The sequence below is a fragment of the Camellia sinensis genome, chromosome 12, assembly GCF_055761805.1.
Source record: "Camellia sinensis isolate YWXY chromosome 12, ASM5576180v1, whole genome shotgun sequence".
NCBI classification, from domain to species: domain Eukaryota; kingdom Viridiplantae; phylum Streptophyta; class Magnoliopsida; order Ericales; family Theaceae; genus Camellia; species Camellia sinensis.
In genome coordinates, this window is record NC_138972.1 from 111,559,191 (window position 1) to 111,581,914 (window position 22,724).

The window sequence follows — 22,724 nt, forward strand, 5'->3', positions numbered from 1 at the left end:
CGTTATCACAGTTCATTGGACCTTGTCTATTTTGTATTATTGCTTCCGCAGCCCCTTATTACTTGATAATCTGTTTAGAGGCCTTTGGTAATCCACGGATTACTGGCCGGTTACGGGGCTAAACCTATAGGGGGTTTGGGTCGTGACAATAGTATTTATTAATAATATTTAATAAAATCATAATTGATAAGAAAAAGTCACTTGTTTTAAAGAAATTAATTTTTTTTAACATTCCATCCAAACAAATTGATTGAATGCTAGATTTAATTTTGGAGGGAAATGAAATTTTCAACTCTCCCTCTAATCAATGTGATTCAAATAATTTAATTGAATCCCATATAGAATTTTGTAAGTTTTCTTTGAAAAATCTTTTTATATAAATAGTAATAGAATTTCATAATCTCTTCAAATTTCAATGAGACTCCTCATTATGAGAAGAGATTCTCGAAGTAAGAGTTTTTAGTTAAAATTTTGAAATATATATATATATATATATGAAAGAAAGAAAAGAAAAGAATAAAAATTAAAAAAAATAAAGATTTTTCAACCGCTAGGTCGTTTCAAAACCGGTACCAGGTCACCGGTTTTCCCAGTTGAACCGACGGATCTTTCGATTTTCGCAATCTAAGTCGGTTTTCAACCTAGTCTGAGTTTTGGGGTTCTTTTGGACCAGAGCTAGGCCTAGGTCCCGATTTCACCGGTCTGACTGGCTAGTCCGGTCCGAGTTTTAAATCATTGCTTGTATGTGACAATAATGCTCTTCGATTGAAATAAAAACAATAAATTATAAATATTTTTTTGAGATTTACTTAAGATATGATTTTTTTTTTTTGTGTGTGTGAAACATTAATAAATTTTAAAATGTGATATTACAAACTATTTTATTTTAATTCTTTTTTTCTTATGAACCCAAATGTGCCATTAAAGTGAAAATTACACAAAAAGGTAGTCATTCACACGTTTGGGTTTAATTTTTGAGAAATAAAAGTAAGTTTTTCTAAATGTGAATTTATACATTGGGCAATTCCCACTATAGAGGTTTTGGATTTTACCTCATTCTTAGACAATCCCCACGTTACAAACAAAAAAACATAATACTCTAATGTAACACACTAAAAAAAAATTTAGTGTATTTTTTTCCAAATGTAACAACATGACACTCTTAAAAAATTTATTAGTGTATTTTTTTCAAACGTAATACTCCAATATAACACATAAAAAAAAATTAGTGTACTTTTTCCAAATATAACACTCCTACCTTTTCCATTTTCTTTTCCAAATTCCTTCTCAAATTTCCTAACCAAACACAACATTAATGTACTTTTCCTAAACGTAACAATGTAACACTAAAAAAAACTCCTTAGTGTACTTTTTCCAAACGTAATATTTCAATGTAACACAAAAAAAATAATAATAATAATAAAATTGTGTACCTTCCCAAACGTAACACTTCAATGCAACACACAAAAATACCAAAAAACTCCTTAGTATACTTTTTCCAAACATAACACTCAGTTTGAAATTATACATTTGTCCAAAATTTACTAAGAAATTTTTGTACTCATTTTAGAATGGTTTGAAGAATCACATATCTTTTTGAAATGATTTGAAGAAGTACACTAAATGGTTTTTTTTGTATGTTACATTGGAGTGTTACACTAAGAAATTTTTTTGGAGTGTTACATTTGGAAAAAAAATATACTAAGGAGTTTTTTTCAGAGTGTTACAGTTTGAAATTATATATTTGGTCAAAGCTTATTAAGGAGTTTTTGTACTCATTTTGAAATGTTTGAAAAACCTCACATCCTTTTTGAGTGTATAAAGAATTCCATATTTCATGTCATTTTTGTACTTATTTTGAAATAAGATTCCTATATGGAAATTCATCTCAAATTTGATTCTCATAAATTGTGTATCTTACATTTTTAGCACAAAAAAGAAAAAAAAAAAGAAGAAGAAGAATGAAACATAATAGAAATAAGGGTATAATCATAAATTTAATTTCTAAATAATATATTAAATCTACCTTTCCAAAATTAATGGGACTAATTAGTCTATAAAAAAATCATTGGGACTAAACAGATCACCATTCCTCAATATGAGATTTATAGGTAAATTTTCCTTATTTTTTTTATAATTTTAAAAATTAAATTATGCTTTTTAAATTTTTTAATCACATAAGAAATGACTTATTTTATTAATAAATTATTAAATTAATTAATAATTTTTATAATATCATATATATTTCAATTAACTATTCCAGTACTTTTAGTATTGTATAAAAGAGCCATCGTTATCAGAGCCATCGTTATGTTGTATCCTATTTCTAACTGCTTTGTTTCTTCCAATTAATCAATTCTGTTATTTATTTGATTAATCTAGTTTTCAGTTCATCTTAATCACCCACAAGATCGGTCTGTGTCTATCCACCTGGTTTAAGTCATCTACTTTTGTTCCCTGTCCAGAGTAAGTCCTTCGGGTTAGGTAGTGTAGGACATAGAGGTCTTCCGAATAGGGTCTGTAGTAAAACCAACTGGTATGTGGTAGCATGACAAGAATAGGGTATGTATTAAGATATCTGTAAAACTGATTAATTAAACAAAATAATGAATCGATTATTTAGAAGTAACTCATCAGTCAGTTTTAGGTCAACAACTTTGTCCTCAATACCTAATCAAGGATTAGTAATAAATGAAGAAGATGTTGAAATACAAAATGATAAAATTGATGCAGGATGGAATATACCCAAACTACCAATTAAAGAAATTTATAAAACTACTTTTATACAGAATGTTTTTAAAATAGCTCTGCATGTTAAAACCATTAAACAAGTTTATGCTTTAGAAAAACCTAGAGAAACTTGCCGATTATTTGATGCTAAGTTAATCAAAAGACATTTAAATAATGGTTACAATTTTATGCATATTGGTTTAATTCAAGTTGGTGTTAATCCATTAACCATGATAGGAAAAAATACCTTTGTTTTATTATGCTTAAGAGATGCTCGCTTTCTTAATTATAATGATAGTTTAATGGATATGATGGAGACTGGTCTTCATAAAGGTCCAGTGCATTTTAATTGTTTTCCTGATTTTACACTTAGTTTACGTGATCCACATATTTTAGATGCATTGACATTAAACATTCAATTACATGGTTCATTTACTAACATGAAAGAAAAGTTCATAATATTGCTTTAATATATCGTGTTCATTATAAATGCATGCAAACTAATTTAAATGTTCATGCTTTACACAAGAGTCCTAAAGATCAAACTCTATTAATTCAAAGCAGTAGTAATCATGAATCACATATTAATGTTCCTCAAATGATTGAAAGGAAAAATATCGACTTACCTGATCAATGGGATACTGTCAATGAAAATTACAAACATAATCAACAACAATCCTTAATTCAAGATATCCAAGATATTCAACAATACAATGATGGTTCTGTCCGAATTAAATTTAATCGTAGTCAATCCTCTCGACATAGTACATCTAGTGTTCCGACTGAGATTGAAACTGAAAATGAAATATTTAATACTCCTTTATTTCGCAAAAATAGTCAAATCCATCTTGGTCAAACCTCCACTAGTAAATTAAAAGGCATTGATAATACTACTTTTTCTCAAATCAGTAAACCTGTTTATTCTACACACACACATTTACCTGAAGAAGAAACTGTTTCTAATAATTCTCCAACTCAAACTGATTTTGATGAATTTGTACCTCCAGTCAATCCCCAATTAATGACAATCAAAAAAGATTTTAAACCTGACTTAGATAAATTACTTATTGACTTTAAATCTAAGGCAAATAGGACACAAAGACATGCTTATTATGCTAAACATGATCCTACTCAATATTCACGGATAACCAGAAAATGGTATGATTTTATGATTGAATATGGCATGAAAATCCCTTTATTTGATTACTATAATAATTATTACCAAAAGATTAATACAATCACAAAACATAAATGGAAAACATCTCCAACTACATCGATTAGTTCTAATCATCCTCCATTAGAAAACATCATTATTGATCATCAAGGTACTGAAGTTCTAGCTTCCCCTTTTAAATTGCCTGGCACCGACCCTGACATTAAGAAAGTCATTGAACAAAATAATTATACTAATTAATGTTTAAAAACAATTGGTAAACAACTAGATAAGATTGAAACCAATTTAGAAGAATATCCTAATAAATCTACTAAATCCCTAGATCAACCTTTACTTAATCTTCCTAGTCATCGTTCCAAACGAACCAGCTTAATTACTAATGATCAATCCACTGTCAAAGCTATTGAAAAATTATTTACTAAACTATCTACCTCTGATAATGCGTCACCCTCTAAAGATAAAGGTCTTACTGTTTTAAATCAACAACCTCATACTGAAACTGTTTCTACTCAATCTGAAATCGAAACTACTGATAATGAACTAAATCAATTAACTCAACAATCCCAATCTTCTAATCTTAATAAAATTCATTATCCTAAAGTTAATCCTCAAACTACAAAAAATTGGTATTCTAAACCTACTCCACCTGATCTCCAATATGAAGAAAATAACATTAGTAACCAATTTTCTGTCTCTGCTAAACGTTTATATGAATGGAATATTGATGGACTTAGTGAAGATCAAATCCTCCAAAAATTAAATAATTTATCTATGGTTTCCAATAGTTATCTCTCAAATTATCCCCCAATATTCTCAACCTGAAATTGTTTCCTTAATTACTTCTGGTTTTACTGGTATGCTCAAATCTTGGTGGGAAAAATATCTTACTGACGATCAAAGAGAATCCATAATTCATGCTAATCAAACTGATGAAAATGATCTACCTATCTTTGATGAAAATATTGGTTGCTGCCACCCTGATGGTATTAATACATTAATTTATACTATTGTTAGACATTTTATTGGGACTCCTACTAACATCTATTCTCGCATCCATGATCAACTTAGTAATCTTACCTGTCCAACCTTAAGTGATTTTAGATGGTATAAAGATGTCTTTACCTCTAGAGTTATGTTAAGAGAAGATTGTACTAAATCATTTTGGAAAGAAAAATTTATTAATGGACTACCTAGTCTATTTGCTCACAAAATTAGAGATGTTCTGAGTCAACCTACTGGTGTTATTGAATATGATAATTTAACCTATGGCGATATAATTAGCACTATTCAAAAAGAAGGATTAAAAATATGTATTGATCTAAAACTTAGTCAAAAAGCCACTAAAGATAAACATAAAACTAAATATGAATTAGGCAATTTCTGTGAACAATATGTTTTACCTCCTGTAGCACCATCTCGTAGGAAATCACATAAATATTCTAAGCACAAATATAAATCCAAATATTCTAATAAATACAAAAAGAATTATTCACCTTCCAAATCCAATGATAAATTTTATACTAAACCCAAAAAGAAATATTACAAAAAATCACATCCAAAATCTAAATCTAATAAAGATATAACATGTTATAACTGTGGCGAAAAATGTCATTATTCTAATAAATGTAAAGAAAAACAAAAATTAAAAGACAAGGTTAATCAATTACAAATAAATGATGAATCTAAGACTCAAATATTTGAAATCTTCCAATTAAACCAATCTGTTAGTATTTCCTCTTCTGATAATCCAAAAACTTCCTCTGATGATAATTCACCCAGTACTGATTCTGATAATAATAATATAACATTAGGATGTAATGATGTCTGATGTAAACCAGTTAAGCAAATTACTGTTCTTACAAAACAAAATCAAGAAGAATCTACTCTAATTGAATTAATTAGCAAGTTAGATGATCCCAATTTAAAACAAAAATACATTGATAAATTAAAATCTTTATTAATTCATTCAGATAATAAACCTAAGTTTGATAAACCTATTATTAGTTTATCCAAGACTTTAGAAAGATTTAAAAACAAAAATAAAGAAATAACACTTCAAGATTTACAATATGAAATCAACAAAATTAAACAAACTATCAGAAACTTGCAACAAAAAGATAAAAATTTAGAAGATGAAATTATTACTCTAAAACTTAATCAAAGTTTAGATAATTTCCAACCTAATCCAAATACATCACCTGATGCATCTGGAAATAATTCTGAACATGATTCTGATCATACTAATCCAGATAAACTCTTATTTGATAATCGATCTCATCAATCTAATAATCTTGAAGAAAAACGATTAAATCTAATCGATAAAATTTATATCCAAAAATGGTATTCAAAAATTAAAATCGTTGTTGAAGATTTTGAATTAGAATTAATCGCCTTAATCGATACTGGTGCTGATTTAAATTGTATACAAGAAGGATTACTGCCTACTAAATATTATGAAAAATGTCATGAAAAATTAACTTCAGTTAATGGTAGTCAAATGTATATTCAATATAAATTACCTAAAGTTCATGTTTGTCAAGATAATGTATGTTTTAACACTTCATTTGTTTTAGTAACAAATATGATTGATAAAATTATTTTAGGTACATCGTTTATCTATTTATTATATCCATTTACTACATCTAGTAAAGGTATCACTACTCATGTTTTAGGCCAACCTGTCACATTTAAATTTTTATCTCCACCTGAAATGCTAGAATTAAATCAATTAAAAAATTGTTCTATTTCTCATACTATTAACCGATTAACTCGACATGTAAATGTTCTTAAAGAAGAAATTAATTATAAGCGTATTGACCAACAATTAACTGATCCAGTTCTTATTTCTCAAATTAATGATTTTAAATTAAAATTAGAATCAACTGTTTGTTCAACTTTACCTACTGCATTTTGGCATAGGAAAAAGCATGCAGTAACTTTGCCTTATATTAAAAATTTTAATGAAAAACAAATTCCTACTAAATCTAGACCTATTCAAATGAATCATGACTTACTTGAAATGTGTAAAAAAGAAATAAATGAATTATTGAAAAATCGAATAATTAGTCCAAGTAAATCACCCTGGTCTTGTCCTGCTTTTTATGTCAATATAAATGCTGAATTAGAACGAGGTGTCCCTCGCTTAGTTATCAATTATAAACCATTAAATGCTATTTTAGAATGGATTCGATATCCTATTCCTAATAAAAAAGATTTGATTAAAAGACAGTCAAGCTGTTATTTTTAGTAAATTTGATTTAAAAAGTGATTTTTGGCAAATTCAAATTCATCCTAAAAATAGATACAAAACTGCTTTTAATACACCATTTGGTCAATATGAATGGAATGTCATGCCTTTTGGATTAAAAAATGCTCCTAGCGAATTTCAAAATATAATGGATGACATATTCAACCCATTTAGTCATTTTTCTATTGTTTATATTGATGACATCCTGATTTTTTCCAAATCAATTCATGACCATTGGAAACATTTAACTGCATTCTTTTACACAATTAAAAGCCATGGTTTAGTTATATCTGCTCCTAAGATTAAATTGTTTCAAACTAAAGTTAGATTTTTAGGTTATGATATTCATCACAATACTATTCTCCCTATTAGTCGCTCTATTGAGTTTGCGTCTAAATTTCCTGATGAGATTCTTGATAAAACCCAATTACAAAGGTTTTTCGGATCACTCAATTACATTGCTGAATTCTATAAAGACCTTAGGAAAGTCTGTCAACCTCTGTTTGATAGGTTCAAGGATAATCCTCCTACTTGGTCTTTTGTTCATACTGCTATTGTTAAACAAGTCAAACAATATGTTAAGTCTCTTCCTTGTCTTGGTATTCTTACTGAAAATTCATTCAAAATTATTCAAATTGATGCTTCTGATATTGGTTGTGGTGGCATTCTTCTCCAGAAAGTCACTCCACAATCCTCTGAACAAATTGTTCATTATCATTCTGGAGTTTGGAATAAAGCACAATTAAATTATAGTACTATTAAAAAAGAGATTTTGTCTACTGTTTTATGTATTCAAAAATTTCAAGATGATATTTTAAATAAAAAAAATTTACTTCGTGTTGATTGTAAATCTACTAAGTATGTTTTAGAAAAAGATGTTCAAAATCTTGTTAGTAAGCAAATTTTTGCCCGTTGGCAATCTATTTTAAGTATTTTTTATTTTGATATCACTTATGTACCTGGTTGTCAAAATTCCCTTCCTGATTTTCTTACCCGGAAATTTTTACATGGGGGTAAGGGATGACTGCTACACCATTTATTTCTTACCATAAATCCCAAATTACCTATTTTAGAACCCAGATCAAACAACTTACCTATCGTATTCATCGCTTCAAATTAGCCCGACCAACTACCAAAAGAGCCCAATACATCAATTACCACCAGATCCAAGCCCGTCGAAATTTACTTGCTCACAATTACAACTGTTTACATCATCATCAAAATTATTTAGATCTTCTTTCTAGTTGCTAATCATTGTTTCTTGCTTAACAGATGTCTCGTCTAAGGCCTCCCTCCAAGGCTTTGATCCCTTTGGTCCCATCTTCTAGTAAACCTAATCAACTTTTTGTTCCTCCTCTTTCGGAGTCAATAACCCAATCTCACCCTCTTGAAATGGTTAACCGTTACCAAGTCCTTGGTAACATTTATCGGCCTAATTACTCATCTGCTTTGGCCTCAGACCCTTTTGCTTCTTCCAGCCAAGCAATCTCAGTTACTCCATTCCCTGCTAACCCAGTCAGGTCATCTCGATCTGATTATACCAAATCACACACCACTAATCTGTTTTACAAAGAACCTAGTCACCCCAAAGGCCAAGTTATCCATGAAATTGCTAAATCCTATTTTGGCTCTGGATGCCATTTCATTCTCTCACATCCAGAGAAAACACTCACCTATTACAAGGATATTTTGATCCATCACCAATCAGTTTTGATCAAACCCATTTATGATCAAACCTATGCTAGCAAGGTTCTGTATCATTCTATTTACATTCATAACATTGTTTCCTTAGCTGATTAGGGTCCTCCTTATCAGTTTCGTGATTTACCTGGTCACTCTATTCAATACAATTACCATGATTGCATTAATGCTTGGTTCAAGATCTTCTTGTACCAAAATGAAACTTTCAGTCACTCCTGGTTCATTTCTTTTGATAAAAAATTCAAGTCAGAATTACCTTCCTAGTTTTTGAGATGGTGGACTCATTATGGTGCCATCTCGGATATCCTCCCTGGTGATCTTATTGACCTAATTAATTATTTCGCTTCTGTTTACCCATTCACTGCTCATTAGAGAACATTTCCATTTTTGTTAATTTTTATATCCAAATACAAAATCCCTTTGATATTTAAATGGCATTATGGAATTGATGATAATATAATCATCCGTCAACACTCAGTCAAGCGGTGGGCTAAATTCAATTTGCCCCGCATATTTGAAATTGTTCAAGAAGAATTTCCCATTGATCAATGTACTCCTACCCCTGCTATTGCTAAAGCCCAGCAGAATCCAACTTCTGCAATCAGCCAAGGAAGTCAGCCCAGTCTTCCTCCAATCAACCTTGGAAGCCCCTCATCTAGTGGTTCCAAGCCCATTTCTTCCAAGTCTAAGATTCAACCCACAACTGATAAATCAAAGGCCAAGGCTAAGTCCAGAGCCAAAGCCAAAGCCCCTGCAGTACTGGCTCAACCCAAGACTCAATCAAAGCCCAAATCCAAATCCAAGGCTCAGTCAAAGCCCATTTCACCTCCTGCTCAGCCCAAAGTCAAATCCAAAAGCAAATTCAAATTATCCAAAGATGAAGTGCTCCAGTTAGTCCAAAAGATCATGGATCAAGGTGAAGCCCAGTCAACCAGTTCAGAAAATTCAGAAGAAAGTTCAGACCAGTCACAATCTTCTGAAGGTTCAATTACTCAACCCGTCTCATATAGAAGATCTGAGTTCCAAGATGCTCAAGGCCCATATGCCTGATCAACATAAGATTCCCTATAAATACAAATTAGCTTCAATCAATACTCTTTTGAGAAAAGCTGCCAATTTGAATTTATATTGATTCCTTTAATCACATGTTCCACCGAAAGCATGAATAGTAAAAGTTACTGTTCATCAATCAACTTTTATTAAAGCTGCTCAACTATTCAATCAATCAGCCGAAAGCAACCGACAGCTCTGCTCAGTCTTCAATGTTGCCAGTTGCCTTCGATCAATCAAGCAATTCACATGCTGCATAGTTAATTTTCTTTTTTGTAAATTGTAATCAAATGAATTCATTCGGCACTTCTCAATTTTTTTCCATTCTTCAGTTCTTCAGAAAAAACAGAGAGCTCTGAGTGAAAATTACCTCTTCCCATTTGTAACCCAATTAAGATCCTTGCAGTTGCTACAATTGTAATTGTAAGTTATTTTCTATATTTTAATTACAAAGTTTTATATGAAATGATTTTGGTTAATTAGTGCATTCCAATTCTATTGTTCAATTTTAATCATATTTGATTTCATAATCCATTTTCTTCATTCTACTTGCAATTTATTTTTTATATTAATTTTTTTTAAAACAAAAATTATGACAAGAAATATTTATAATTTTTTAAATTACAGAAAGTATCCGTATTACAAACAAATCTCATAATTGTATTTGGTAAGCTATAGGTCTATCACTTGGTTAGAATGGGAAGGAAAAAAATTGAGTAATACTACGTTCAATGAATTTTGGCTTGTCTGAATCTTTTAAATTTGTGCATGTTGGTCATTTAGCCGATCATTCAACAACAAGAGTGACAGTTGCGGTTGAGTCATTTTAAAAAAAATTATGTAATATAAAGGACCAATTAGTAAAACTAGCTTCCAGGTCATAATTTTACATTTAAATATACTCACCCAAAAAAGAAAAAAAGACAAAAAGAAAAAACGTTAATACATCATATTTTGCTACGTTAATTTGGAAGAAATTTTGATATTTTTATTGAGTAATTGAAAATGTATTTTTACAAAATTTAATTAAGGGATATTTACCGATAAACCCATCCTACAAACAGTTTTACCAATTGGTCCCAATTTTATTCTATTGTTCTAATGTCCTATCAGTGAGGAAATATATTCATGTTTGATCCTATTCATTTGTTTTGCTTCATTTAGTGGGACAATTATACCCTTCCTTTCACACACTCTTTCCTTTCACACATTACCGATTTTCTAGGGATTACTTGCACAGATTTTGGTATTTCGTATATTTCTATTGGTGGGAAATTTGGGGTGTTACGTTAGGGTTTTGGGGAGGCGTGGGAGGTTGTGTGTTTGTTTTCTTTGTGTGACACACTGACGGCTCTTCAGAAGTATGTCATCGGTAATGTCGAGTTGTCAAGGTATGTTTGTGTGTTTCTGTTGTTGTGTGTTTGTGTGGTTGGTGATTTTTTGTTTTGTTTTGTAATGGCAATGTTGTTATAATGTAAAACACGGGTAACCACAACCAAGTTTCAGAAATATACATTGGGCAAAATGGAATTGTGGTCTTCGGTTTGGTGTCTGTATTTTGGTATGTGGTTTGGTGTGTGTCTGTTGATCATTTTGGTTTGTAATCAATGTGACGAACTGTTGTATGTCAATGTAATTTTCTGTCAATATGTTTCTCTGGTTACACTATTGTGGTTGGTGATTTTTTATTTTGTTTTGTAATGGCGATGGTATAATATAAAACATGGGTAACCACAATCAAGTTTATGACGCCACAATGTCACGTTAAGCACATTCCAATTCCATGGGTATAACCGAATTTGCAATTTCAGTTATGTACCGTGTTCATACATTAAGGTCGGTATCGGTGGTCATCGTAGATTTCCAGCATAACATAGTAATTTTTTTTGCAGGTATGGACACGTATATTTTGTTGGTGTGTTGTTATCACAACATGAACGCTGCGATCAAGTAGTATTTCCCGTATCGGTTTGACGATCTTTTCAATTGTGTGTGAAGGAAATTTGATGGTTTAATAGATGCTAATGTGTCCATGTTTTTCAATATAGACAATATGGTTTGCCTTGCACGGTCTTTTCGATTAGACCACATTGATGTCATCATTTAATCTTGGATAACGCAAGGTGCAGTTGACATTGGTGACGCAACTCCAACCCCACGAGCCGATACGTGTAACTTGTCTGTGCTTGCAGATGAGTCAGACATTGATGATGACCAACAAGATTTGTTTCCTAAATTTTGTCCTCATGCCGATAAGGTTTTCTTGTCTGCCTAATGGGTTCATGGCATCACATACGTCGGACAAAGTTTCGAGGGGGGAGCCAGTGAATTTCGCTGTGTCCTTCGCAAATATGCGGTTGAGTGTGGATTTCGCTTCAAATTTTTGAAGAATGACTCTATTCAGATCACAATGGTTTACATGATGAAGGAATCGAAAAAATGCATGTGGTCTATAAATGCACGAGTATTACGTGCTGATGAGTTTTTCTACATTCGCAAGTGGAATAGGGAGCACAATTGCGGTGTTGCCGTCCGAACAGCAAAAAACCCAAGGGCTGGGTCTAAATTAGTGTTTGATGTTATATCCGAACGGGTACGTGACAGACCGCTTACACGTCCGACTGATGTGGTGTACGACTTAAAGAAAATTTATGGATTAGAAATTAGCTACCGGGTCGCATGGTTGGGCGTTGAGAAAGCGTGTGGCGAAATGTTTGGTGCATATTCCATTTCATTCGATCAGTTACGGTGGTATAGTAATGCCGTTGTGGTCAACAATCCAGGCAGCTACATAAACATTGATTACGATGAACAAAATCACCGGTTTGAATGGTTTTTCATATCATTCAAAGCATGTATTGATAGGTTTAACCATTGTTGCGCTTTATTATTTTTGGATGGTACTTTTTTGAAGGGTAAATTTAAGGGCAACTTGCTAGCTGCCAGTGCGAAGGATGGCAACCAAGGTTCGATTTTAGTTCTACACACGTAATACATTGTTTTTTGGGTTTGTCACAAGTTGTATGGGTTTGTGGCATAATAATGTCATGCTTCTATGAGTGTTATATGTGTTAGTCGCATAATTTTGTCATGTTCATCATGCTTGCCAACTAACAACTTTTTACACAGGTTTGTTTTCATTGGCAATAGCAATTGTGGATTCTGAAAACACTGCAAACTGGTTGTGGTTCTTGCAACACATCGCCAACGTTGTTAGCAATGACAGGACACTTACATTCTTATCCGACCGTCACACAGGCCTCATTGACTCAATTCCCAAAATATTCCCATCAGCACGCCACGTGTTTTGCTTACAACATTTGCAACGGAATCTGCAGGACAAGATGAGGTACGTCAACAGTTTGTACCGAGCGGGATTGCTAAGTAAATTCCGGTAATACGCATATGCACCTACTGTAACAGGATTCAATGCTAGCATCGAGACATTCATCAAGTCTGGGAGGAATGTGGCAATATCTTTTCCGAAAGATATACTGCCACAGTATTGGGCAAATGCTTATTTCAGGTACGCACACTGTCTTTACACATAAACAGTTACACACAGTAAAGCTGTTACAACATAACAATTTTTCATTGTAACAAACAACGTGTGCGGCATACGTAACAGTATTTAAACTGTGTAACAGAGGTGCACATTACGGGGAGATGTGTTCTAACGCCGCTGAGTCATTCAACTCCTAGATCCGCGAAGGACGACATCTTTCCATCACCCAAATGGTTGATAGTATTCGGACAAAAATCATGAACCAAATGTCGAAACGCAAACGCAAGTCAACAGCATAGCCTGGAGTTCTATGTCCCAAGATGGAGGCTTGATTGGTGAAAGCATATAACAAAGGAAGGGCATGGATTGGAAGCCAATCAAATGATAATGTGTACGAGGTCCATTCGTATCCATCAGTGTTGGTTGATGTTGACAGGCCTACGTGCTCGTGTTTTCAGTGGCAAATTAATCAGTTACCATGTGCACACGCAATGGTTGCAATACGTAACAGCAGTAGAGATTTATATGATTTGGTTGAGCCATTTTACCATGCAGTTACATACCGACTGTCATACGCTTCAAGCATAACCCCTATTTCTATTGTTGAAAAACCATCATTCCAACTCGACGACTTTGTCATACACCCACCAGTTTAAAACGACCGCCGGGAAGGCCAAAGAAAAAACGTATGCTTTCTAGGGGAGAAGAAGTGCAGTTAATTTGTTACGAACGTTGTCAACGCATGGGGACCCACAACAGGAAGACATGCAAAGAACCAATTTAGCATTCCGAACATTGACGCAGCTTTTAAGTTTTCGAAGTTAGAACTACTTATCGCAGTCTAAACTTTTTCACCATTAATAATGTTGTGCCACCTCCACAACATCTACCACATCGTTTTGTGTTTGTTTTTTTGTTTACATGTTTGATTTTTATGAACATTTGCAAATAAAGGTATGTCACATATACCTACCCGTCCTCTATTTTACGAACATTTCCAAATAATGTGTGCATCACACACGTTACTTGTCCCGTCACTCGCAATAATGTCTTGTTCTAAATTACAACCAATTCTCAATTTTCACATAACATTTTTACATCCAAATGTTTATTTCAGATCCCTTCAATCCAAATGCTTATTCCAGATCATTTCATTTTGTTGCTATGCGTTTTTTTATGTTTCCTACTTTATTTATGAACGCAATTTGCCTCGTTGCTTTTCTGTCATACAAGGCAAATTTCCCTACAGTACTTCCTCATTGCCGAACGTTTTCGTACACAACAATGAAAAACATATCAACATGTGTTTGTTTGTCCGTTTACATGTTTAATTTTTATGAACATTTTGCAAACAACACTGTGTAACAGATATCATACCCGCCCATTTACCTATGCACACTAATGTATTGTTCTTCGCAATAATTTCTTGTTGTAAATTACAACCAACTCTCATTTTTTCACGTAACATTTACATCCAAATGTTGATTGTAGATCGTTTCAATCCAAATGCTTACTTTTAGTGCATTACACTTCGTGGCTGTGTGTTTTTTAATGCTTCCCATTTCATTTCCAAACGTATTTTGCCTCGCTAATATTTTGTCATAAAATGCAAACTTCCCTCCACTACTTCGTCATTATGACATGTTTAATTACACAACAATGAAAAGCATATCAGCCCATATTATCGGGCCATTAACACACAATAACAGTCTCCACAACAACTATACCCAAATCCCGACACGAAGCCACATCATTGGCCACGACATTGATTGTTAACACATCACATAACCACAAAAAACATTTTCGCATATTGACACAAGTCATCCACAAATAAAACAACAATACGCATACCAACATAAACACATTCGAAACCCACACCAAAACACACAACAAACAAAATGTCCATCCAAAAAAATAGTGTTTATTAGACTTCCCCAAAGCCATATTTACCGACACACAGCGGCAACACATTAACTAAAAATAACTAAGCATGTCCACTGCGTATCAACGTCATAAATAATACTAAACTATAAGTTGGAACATCTGGTGCACATAACAAAAACAAAATGCATAATCAAACTTCTAAAACAAAATATAAATTGTTCGATATTAATATTAACTTCCTACTTTCAATGAGACATTGTTATAGCAGCTTCACATCTTCAAGCTTTCAGCCCCATGACCGGATCGTTGACGAACCCCTTAACCATATTCGCTCGTAAAACACAGCCATTGTTACCTTGCAGAGAACGGCCCACGTCTGCATGGTGCACGTACTGCCTCATAATAGCACAAACAATGACTGCACAATCTAGACTACCGAGGGGGTGGAGAGAGGAAGCAAATAATACATTGTCAGTGTGACAACCATCAATCTTCCAAAAAAATTAAAAAAAAAACCAATATGTCTGGTTGCTGTAACAAAATTAGAGATACTTACGAGTCCGTTTTCTGTTGGGGGCAGTTTGCAACAGCCTCTAAAGGGTGGTTGAAAGTTTCCGCAATGCTCATCTCGTCCATCCCGTCCTTACGTAATGATCCCTTTATGACATTTGACACACGCTCTTTCTGTCACACAACAAATTAACCCAACAAATTACATACATATTTATTTTTCTTCATCACTCATTCCCAACCAACAAAATTCACAAATCAAATGCAACGTTCACATTACCAAAACAAGTGCTTCATTGTAATGCACATCTGTTCGACCAGATGAATGTTGTCTCATTGGATTAAAATGTTGCCAACTTCCATCCTCCGTGTCATACACCACAAGTGTCCAGTGCGTGTTATGGTATATAGGGAAATGAATGTACCGACACTCTTTCGATGCTGAAAAACTTTTCAACACATATTTCTCCACCGACTTCATGTTGTTGTTCCTCAACATGTCCTGCAACACAGCCAATGCATATGCATTTAAGACTTCGTACAATATTACGCTGTTTACCAACAAGACAAAATAACTTACCATGCACACACTATTGAAAAAAGTATGATTTGTCGACCACCTTTGACTGGTTTGTAAACAACATTTCTGCATACGCATCAATCACCTACCATAACATATCACCGTGTTCAATACACATTGACCACAATATCACGAGATTATAATACCACAACTACAGGTTATATTCATACAACAAAAACAAGTAAAATAACAAAACAAAACAAAACAAAACATCGAACCCAACTTACATTGCCACGCAGGTTGTCCCCCCGTATAAGATCTTTAACATCAGTAAAATAAACAACAACAACACTCGCCTTACCAGCCCACGTTACAGCCCTACACACAAACCACGTAACAAATCAACATAATGACATTAAAAAAAATTAAACACAAAAACATGGCTATACACAAATGCATACCTGTCACCATCCTGCTCGTACGCTTTGCCGTCATCATTTTCCAAGCCCCAAACCGGTTGTTCATGTCAAAACCAGACCACTTCTTCTCAGGAAGCACAACGGTTTCCACATCAACGACGACATCATTCATGCTGCATTTGTCACTAACCCTAATTGCATCGACGTGTGTGCCCGACTTTCTCCCACGCCCACAAGCCAAAGGATACTCATAATCTGACAATTTTTGTTCTTTTCTGACTTTGTTCTTGATGTTGCAGACGAACGAATTGTGTATCCCCATACCTCGGATGCCTTCCACCATGTACGGTACCACTTCCATTTCAGTATCTGACACATCTACAGCAGTTGGTCCACAAACATTTATCGGGCTAGAATCTGACAACGTGTGCATGAAAACAGATTCTTCTTCAGCATTTTTAGTTCTAGCAGCTGCAATCAGCATCACATCGTGAACCATCATCCCATCAACCCCACTTCTATCAAAAAAGTTAACCCCATCATCATGACCAGCGTTAACGTTACGGTACGCTTGTGTAACACAGTGAACCTGTTGATCAGCCAGCTGATCTTCAAGCACTGATATTGTCACGACCCGAACCCGCCCCTATGGGTTAAGGCCATAACCGGCCAGTAATCACGAGATTACCTACGGCCTCAAACTAAATAAGACAAGACTCATCAGAGTAAAAGGGGCCAAACGGAAGCAAATTTAAAACTTTGTCCATAGAGCCATGCTTATATGCACACCATAACATTCCGTATGTACATATGTTAATAACTCACAACAGAAAGTGTAATGACATAAGATTCTATACAGACAGGATCATCCAAACTAAGTCAACCCATGAAAACTATATACAGATGTATTCAAAACTTTGCCAACCTGACAAAATGTAAATACATAACAAAAGGGCGAAGACGGGTCTCGTGCGTGAGACACAAGGGCTGACTCTCTCAAAACCTTAGTTGTTCCATACAGACTTCACTGAGGTTGGGTCTGGACTTCTCTTGGCTCACCTACAAACACATGAATGAGCGTGAGCGAAAGCCCAGTGAATAATATCAAATCAAATACAGAAGTTACATAACAATGTAGAACAACATGTTCCAAATGGCCTTGGGCCCAATTCATATTTCTATTTAACAGATATATATATAACTATACGAAATTCAAATCAAGTGACTGTAGTTCCAAACATTCTAGCCTTTGGCCCATTCAGACTTCCATTCATGTCAAAACGGCCTTCGGCCTATTTATTTCTGCCACAACAGCCTTCGGCCCATTCATTTCTGTCAAAACGGCCTTCGGCCCATACATTCGTGTCAAAATGGCCATCAGCCCACTCATTCACGCCAAAACGATCTTAGGTCCATTCATATATGTCAAAACGACCTTCGGTCCACTCATTTCTATCAAAATGACCTTCGGTCTATTCATTTCTGTCAAAACGACCTTCGAATATATATGTCAAAACGACCTTTGATCCATTTATGATTATCGAAACGACCTTTGGTCTATTTATGTTTATCAAAATGACCTTTGGTCCATTTATGTTTATCGAAACGACCTTTGGTCCATTTATGTTTATTCCTGTCAGACTTTTGTCCATAATCCCAATTAGTAACTCATAAAGCTTATAAGGGAATAATAATTGGACATTCACAATCATTCAAATATCGATATTACTCACAGTGATCGGCTTGTGGATTTGCCTTGGAGCTTGACCCTATACATTTCATGAACACAAAAGGGTCACTAACAGTTCAATCCATTCTTTGATTCGCATATTCCTCTGTAGGCTTTATTCTTATCTCATTTACTCATTTACAATGCTTAACATATGCCTAAGAGTGCTTACAAGTGAAAGAGAACGGAAAAGGAAGCACAAAACGAACATACAAAATTTCAGAGAACAGGGTTCCCGCTCGAGCGTCAACTTCCCCGCTCGAGCGGACCCTTAAGGCCTGCAAAAGTACTGGTTGCATGAAAAATACGCTCGAGCGTGGAGTAGAGAGCTCGAGCGGAAGGCCTGTCTACAAAAACTCCCCGCTCGAGCGTGAGATATCCCGCTCGAGCAGACACCATGTCTGTCAAAAATGCTGGGAGCTCGAATTCTGCGCTCGAGCGGCATTTCCCCCGCTCAAGCGGACGTCAAAATTCTGGAAATTCCAGGTTGTGTTCTTGAGCTCCAATTCAATTTTCAACCAACAAAACATGCATGTTATGGCTCAAATCTCAAATATAATTATACTAACATGATGTAAACCTTAAATCACAACCCAACGAAGCTCAATTCACAAATAATTTACATGTATGCCCCAAAATATGTCAAACTCATCACCAACATGCTCAAATTCAAACATTCAAGACTTACTCTCCCATAATTTGTACATGCATGTGGGAGATGCTCACCATTCTCAACTCATTTAGTGAAGAGGTGGTCAAAACATGAGTTTCCTTTAACATTTCACATGGATTATACATATTTGTGCTCAACATGCAATTTCAAGGTAATTTCTTACATGCATGCACATATTAAGCTTCAATTCAACAAAATTAACCCAACTCATGCTCTTTCTCCTTGTTCAACTCTAAATTTACAAATAGCAAACAAGAATCCATGATTCAAGGGATAATTACTCACCTAGGAGCCTTAAACACCCAAGTTCTAGCCAAATCTTGAGCTTAATCTTCAAATTCTCAAGTCTTGGGCCCAAATTACACAAGTCTCTCCCTTTCTCTCTCTATAACCGGCCCTTCCTCTGGTTTTGAGTCCAAGGTCAGCCAAAATACAAGAAATGAGGGAATTGGGGTGTAATGCTCCTATCCAACAAATCCCACTAAGTCCCAATTTTAAGAATATTAAACAATTTGAGCACAATGCCATTAAATGAATCAATTTAATCTCACCAGAATCAATTTCTAATTAAATTTCACCATAGGCTCTAAAAATTATGCTAATCACAAAGGCGTAGTCAATTTTGGGTTCTGTGGCCGATAGGGCCCTCAATTTAATTCCCAAGGCAGATTATTCAATAGATATTCCTACGGTGAACAGATAGAACTCCAAAACCACATATTTTCGCATAATGGAACACAAAATCATATCAAAACACATAATCACATCATGTTAAGGACTAATTGACATATTACGGAACAGGGGTATTACAGATATTGCCTCCCTCAATTCCTTATTTTCAGTTGTCAACTTATGTATTTCATCATTCTTCACCTTCAACACACACCCGAACCCGTCAACAATGTTGACAGCTTGTATCTCTAATTTCTTACTCAAACTTTCAACTTCTTCCTCCAGTTTTGCTATTGCAACATCTTTGTTTTTGTTTTGCATTTTGAGTGGTGCATTTGCATTCAATGCTTCCTCTAACGCTGTTGCACAACCAACATCTCCCTTCAACGAATGTAATTCGCCATGCGCATCACCATCCTGCCCCCTCGTTGCAGTCCCCATCGCACACCTCACGCCAACCCCATTACCACTACCACAAACAACATCCTCCGACAACCCTACATTTTCCTCATTCAAGCCCTCATTTTTCCCACTTTTCACTACTTCAACTTCACCACAAACAGGACCATTGTTTAAAGTAATGTCATCTATTTATTCTTTATCCCCAGACTGTACTTCAATGTCTGTTGCCAACATGTCATGCTCAAACTTCAACGACCTCAACCGGTCGACACGTACCTGTCCAGATCATACCACACATAAATATAAATTACAACCCAAAATAAAAATATACAACCCAATACATGTACATGCACACAAACAATAAGTAATAACTGCAACGTTCACATCCACACATACACCCCCCCAACACACCACTAATCACCAATCAACGTTTCAACTACGTATTACGTACCTCGAATTTGCCTGGTGCAGCAAAATCAAAACCCCGTGACCTGGATAGCAAATTTCCTATATCCCATTTCAGGAACGAGGGAACATATTCTCCGTTTCGGGTTTAACTATTGTCGAATGTTCACAAAACCAATACTGCATGGCAAACACACAATTTAACAGAACAGTTACCTACATACAATAACCCACAACATGATAAAACGATTTATGCATACATATAGAGATGACTGACATACCAACAATGCGACCACACATCCGGTAACCTTCTCTGGCATACGGTAGAAATCTTTGATCGAACCCATCAGTGTTTGCAATATTGCCCCGGTCCAATCATATGTCTGTATATGATGCAAGTCATCAATATATCGCACAAAGGCCCAACTTATCGTTTCACTTGAATTGGGAAAAAACAATTTCCCACACACATACAGGACCAACAATTTCATCATGCCCTCTTCGTCCACTCGACTCCAACCACACATAGCTTTTTCAAACAACGTTTTTACCAGCTTCGAGGATATACGAACGGCGTTGTGGCATCTACGTTGTACAAAATCCGATACCGGCCTTTGGCAATGAGACAAATCAAGGCGCCTAATCCCGCATTGTATTCCAAATAACAGCCTTATGTCGCTTCTACCAATTTTCATATACTTCCCACCAACCTTGAATGCATTACACTTTTCATCATATGTCTGAATAATCTTCGATACAAGCTCATCGTACTTTCTAAAACCATTATGATTGGGCCTGTTAACACGGATTGCCTCGATCATTATTCAAAAAGGGGTTCTTCTCAACTGTTTGAAATGACCCGCCCTCAACAGGGACATTGTCACAATCTTCACAATTCTCGCAATATTCGAATGGAAATTAATTTGTGTTATCGCAGTGCGTGGCACAACAACTGCAGCTTTGCCATTTCCTTCGCTGACTGCATTATTAATGACCTTCGTTTGCTTAAACAATATGTGACCCTGCATCTTGTTCACCCCCATGTTGTTCATCTTTGCCCCCCCCGCCCCATCAATTCGTTTTCGCTTACATGAACGTGTCCACGGGCTTCGTTAAATGTCACTACCTGCAATACAAACAAACAAAAATAAAAAACCCAGTCAACATAACACAACACACGTTACCCAACCGTAAAACACACACATAACCACACTACGCGAGACGTCACAACTGTGTAACCAGATAAAGAGACAAACACAACATTATTGCGTCACACAACAGTTCTTCAGGCACATTACAAACCAGATTGGTCCATATACACATACCAAAACACACAACAACATACACACACCAAATCAAGGACCACAAATCCATTTTTTTCCCAATGTATAGTCCAACAACAATTACTGCAACCCAACGCAAGAAAACAAAATCAAATTAGAACATTACGGCTTACACCCACGATTGCGTGCAAGACAACAAACAAAGTACTGTCACACAACCACAGATTCAAACCTATAGACAAACCGTAATCATGAAGAATATACATGACATATAACAGCCAATCACACAACAGTTCGTCACACGCATTACAAACCAGATTGGTCAACATACACATAACAAAAAACACACCAAAGATACATACACCAAAACAAGGACCACAAATTCCATTTGGCCCCAATGTACAATCCAAAAACAACTACTGCACCCCAATGCAAGAAAACAAATTCAAATTAGAACATTACGGTTTACACCCACGATGTCACATAACCACAGATACAAAACCAACAGAGAAACCCTAATCATGACGAACATACATGACGCATAATAACCAATACGTAAAACCGCAAACGACAAACCAAACATGGTAAAACAAATAAATGTGTCATGACGATCATACACACACATCCTAATCGTAAAAACCCCCAAATCTTTTACCCTAACACAAGAAAACATATGAATAATATACATGGATGAGTGATATAGAACTTGTTGCCTTCATCGTTCTAGCAACGACCACTAATAACGACACGCAACAAATCCCTTGTACGGTGTGGTCCCCTTGCAGCACCTTCTCAGAAAACCGAAATAAAAAAGCCGCAC

General features: G+C 34.8%; 1 protein-coding gene across 1 annotated transcript; it reads left to right on the forward strand.

Moving 5' to 3' along the window:
* Positions 1 to 11,277: 11,277 nt before the first annotated feature.
* Positions 11,278 to 13,604, forward strand: LOC145803813 (uncharacterized). The gene is made up of 6 exons (XM_082897174.1): positions 11,278 to 11,293; positions 12,032 to 12,159; positions 12,307 to 12,868; positions 13,032 to 13,251; positions 13,339 to 13,428; positions 13,550 to 13,604. The coding sequence occupies exons 1-6, from the start codon at positions 11,278 to 11,280 to the stop codon at positions 13,602 to 13,604; spliced, it is 1,071 nt and encodes a 356-aa protein (XP_082753300.1).
* The last annotated feature ends 9,120 nt before the right edge of the window (positions 13,605 to 22,724 follow it).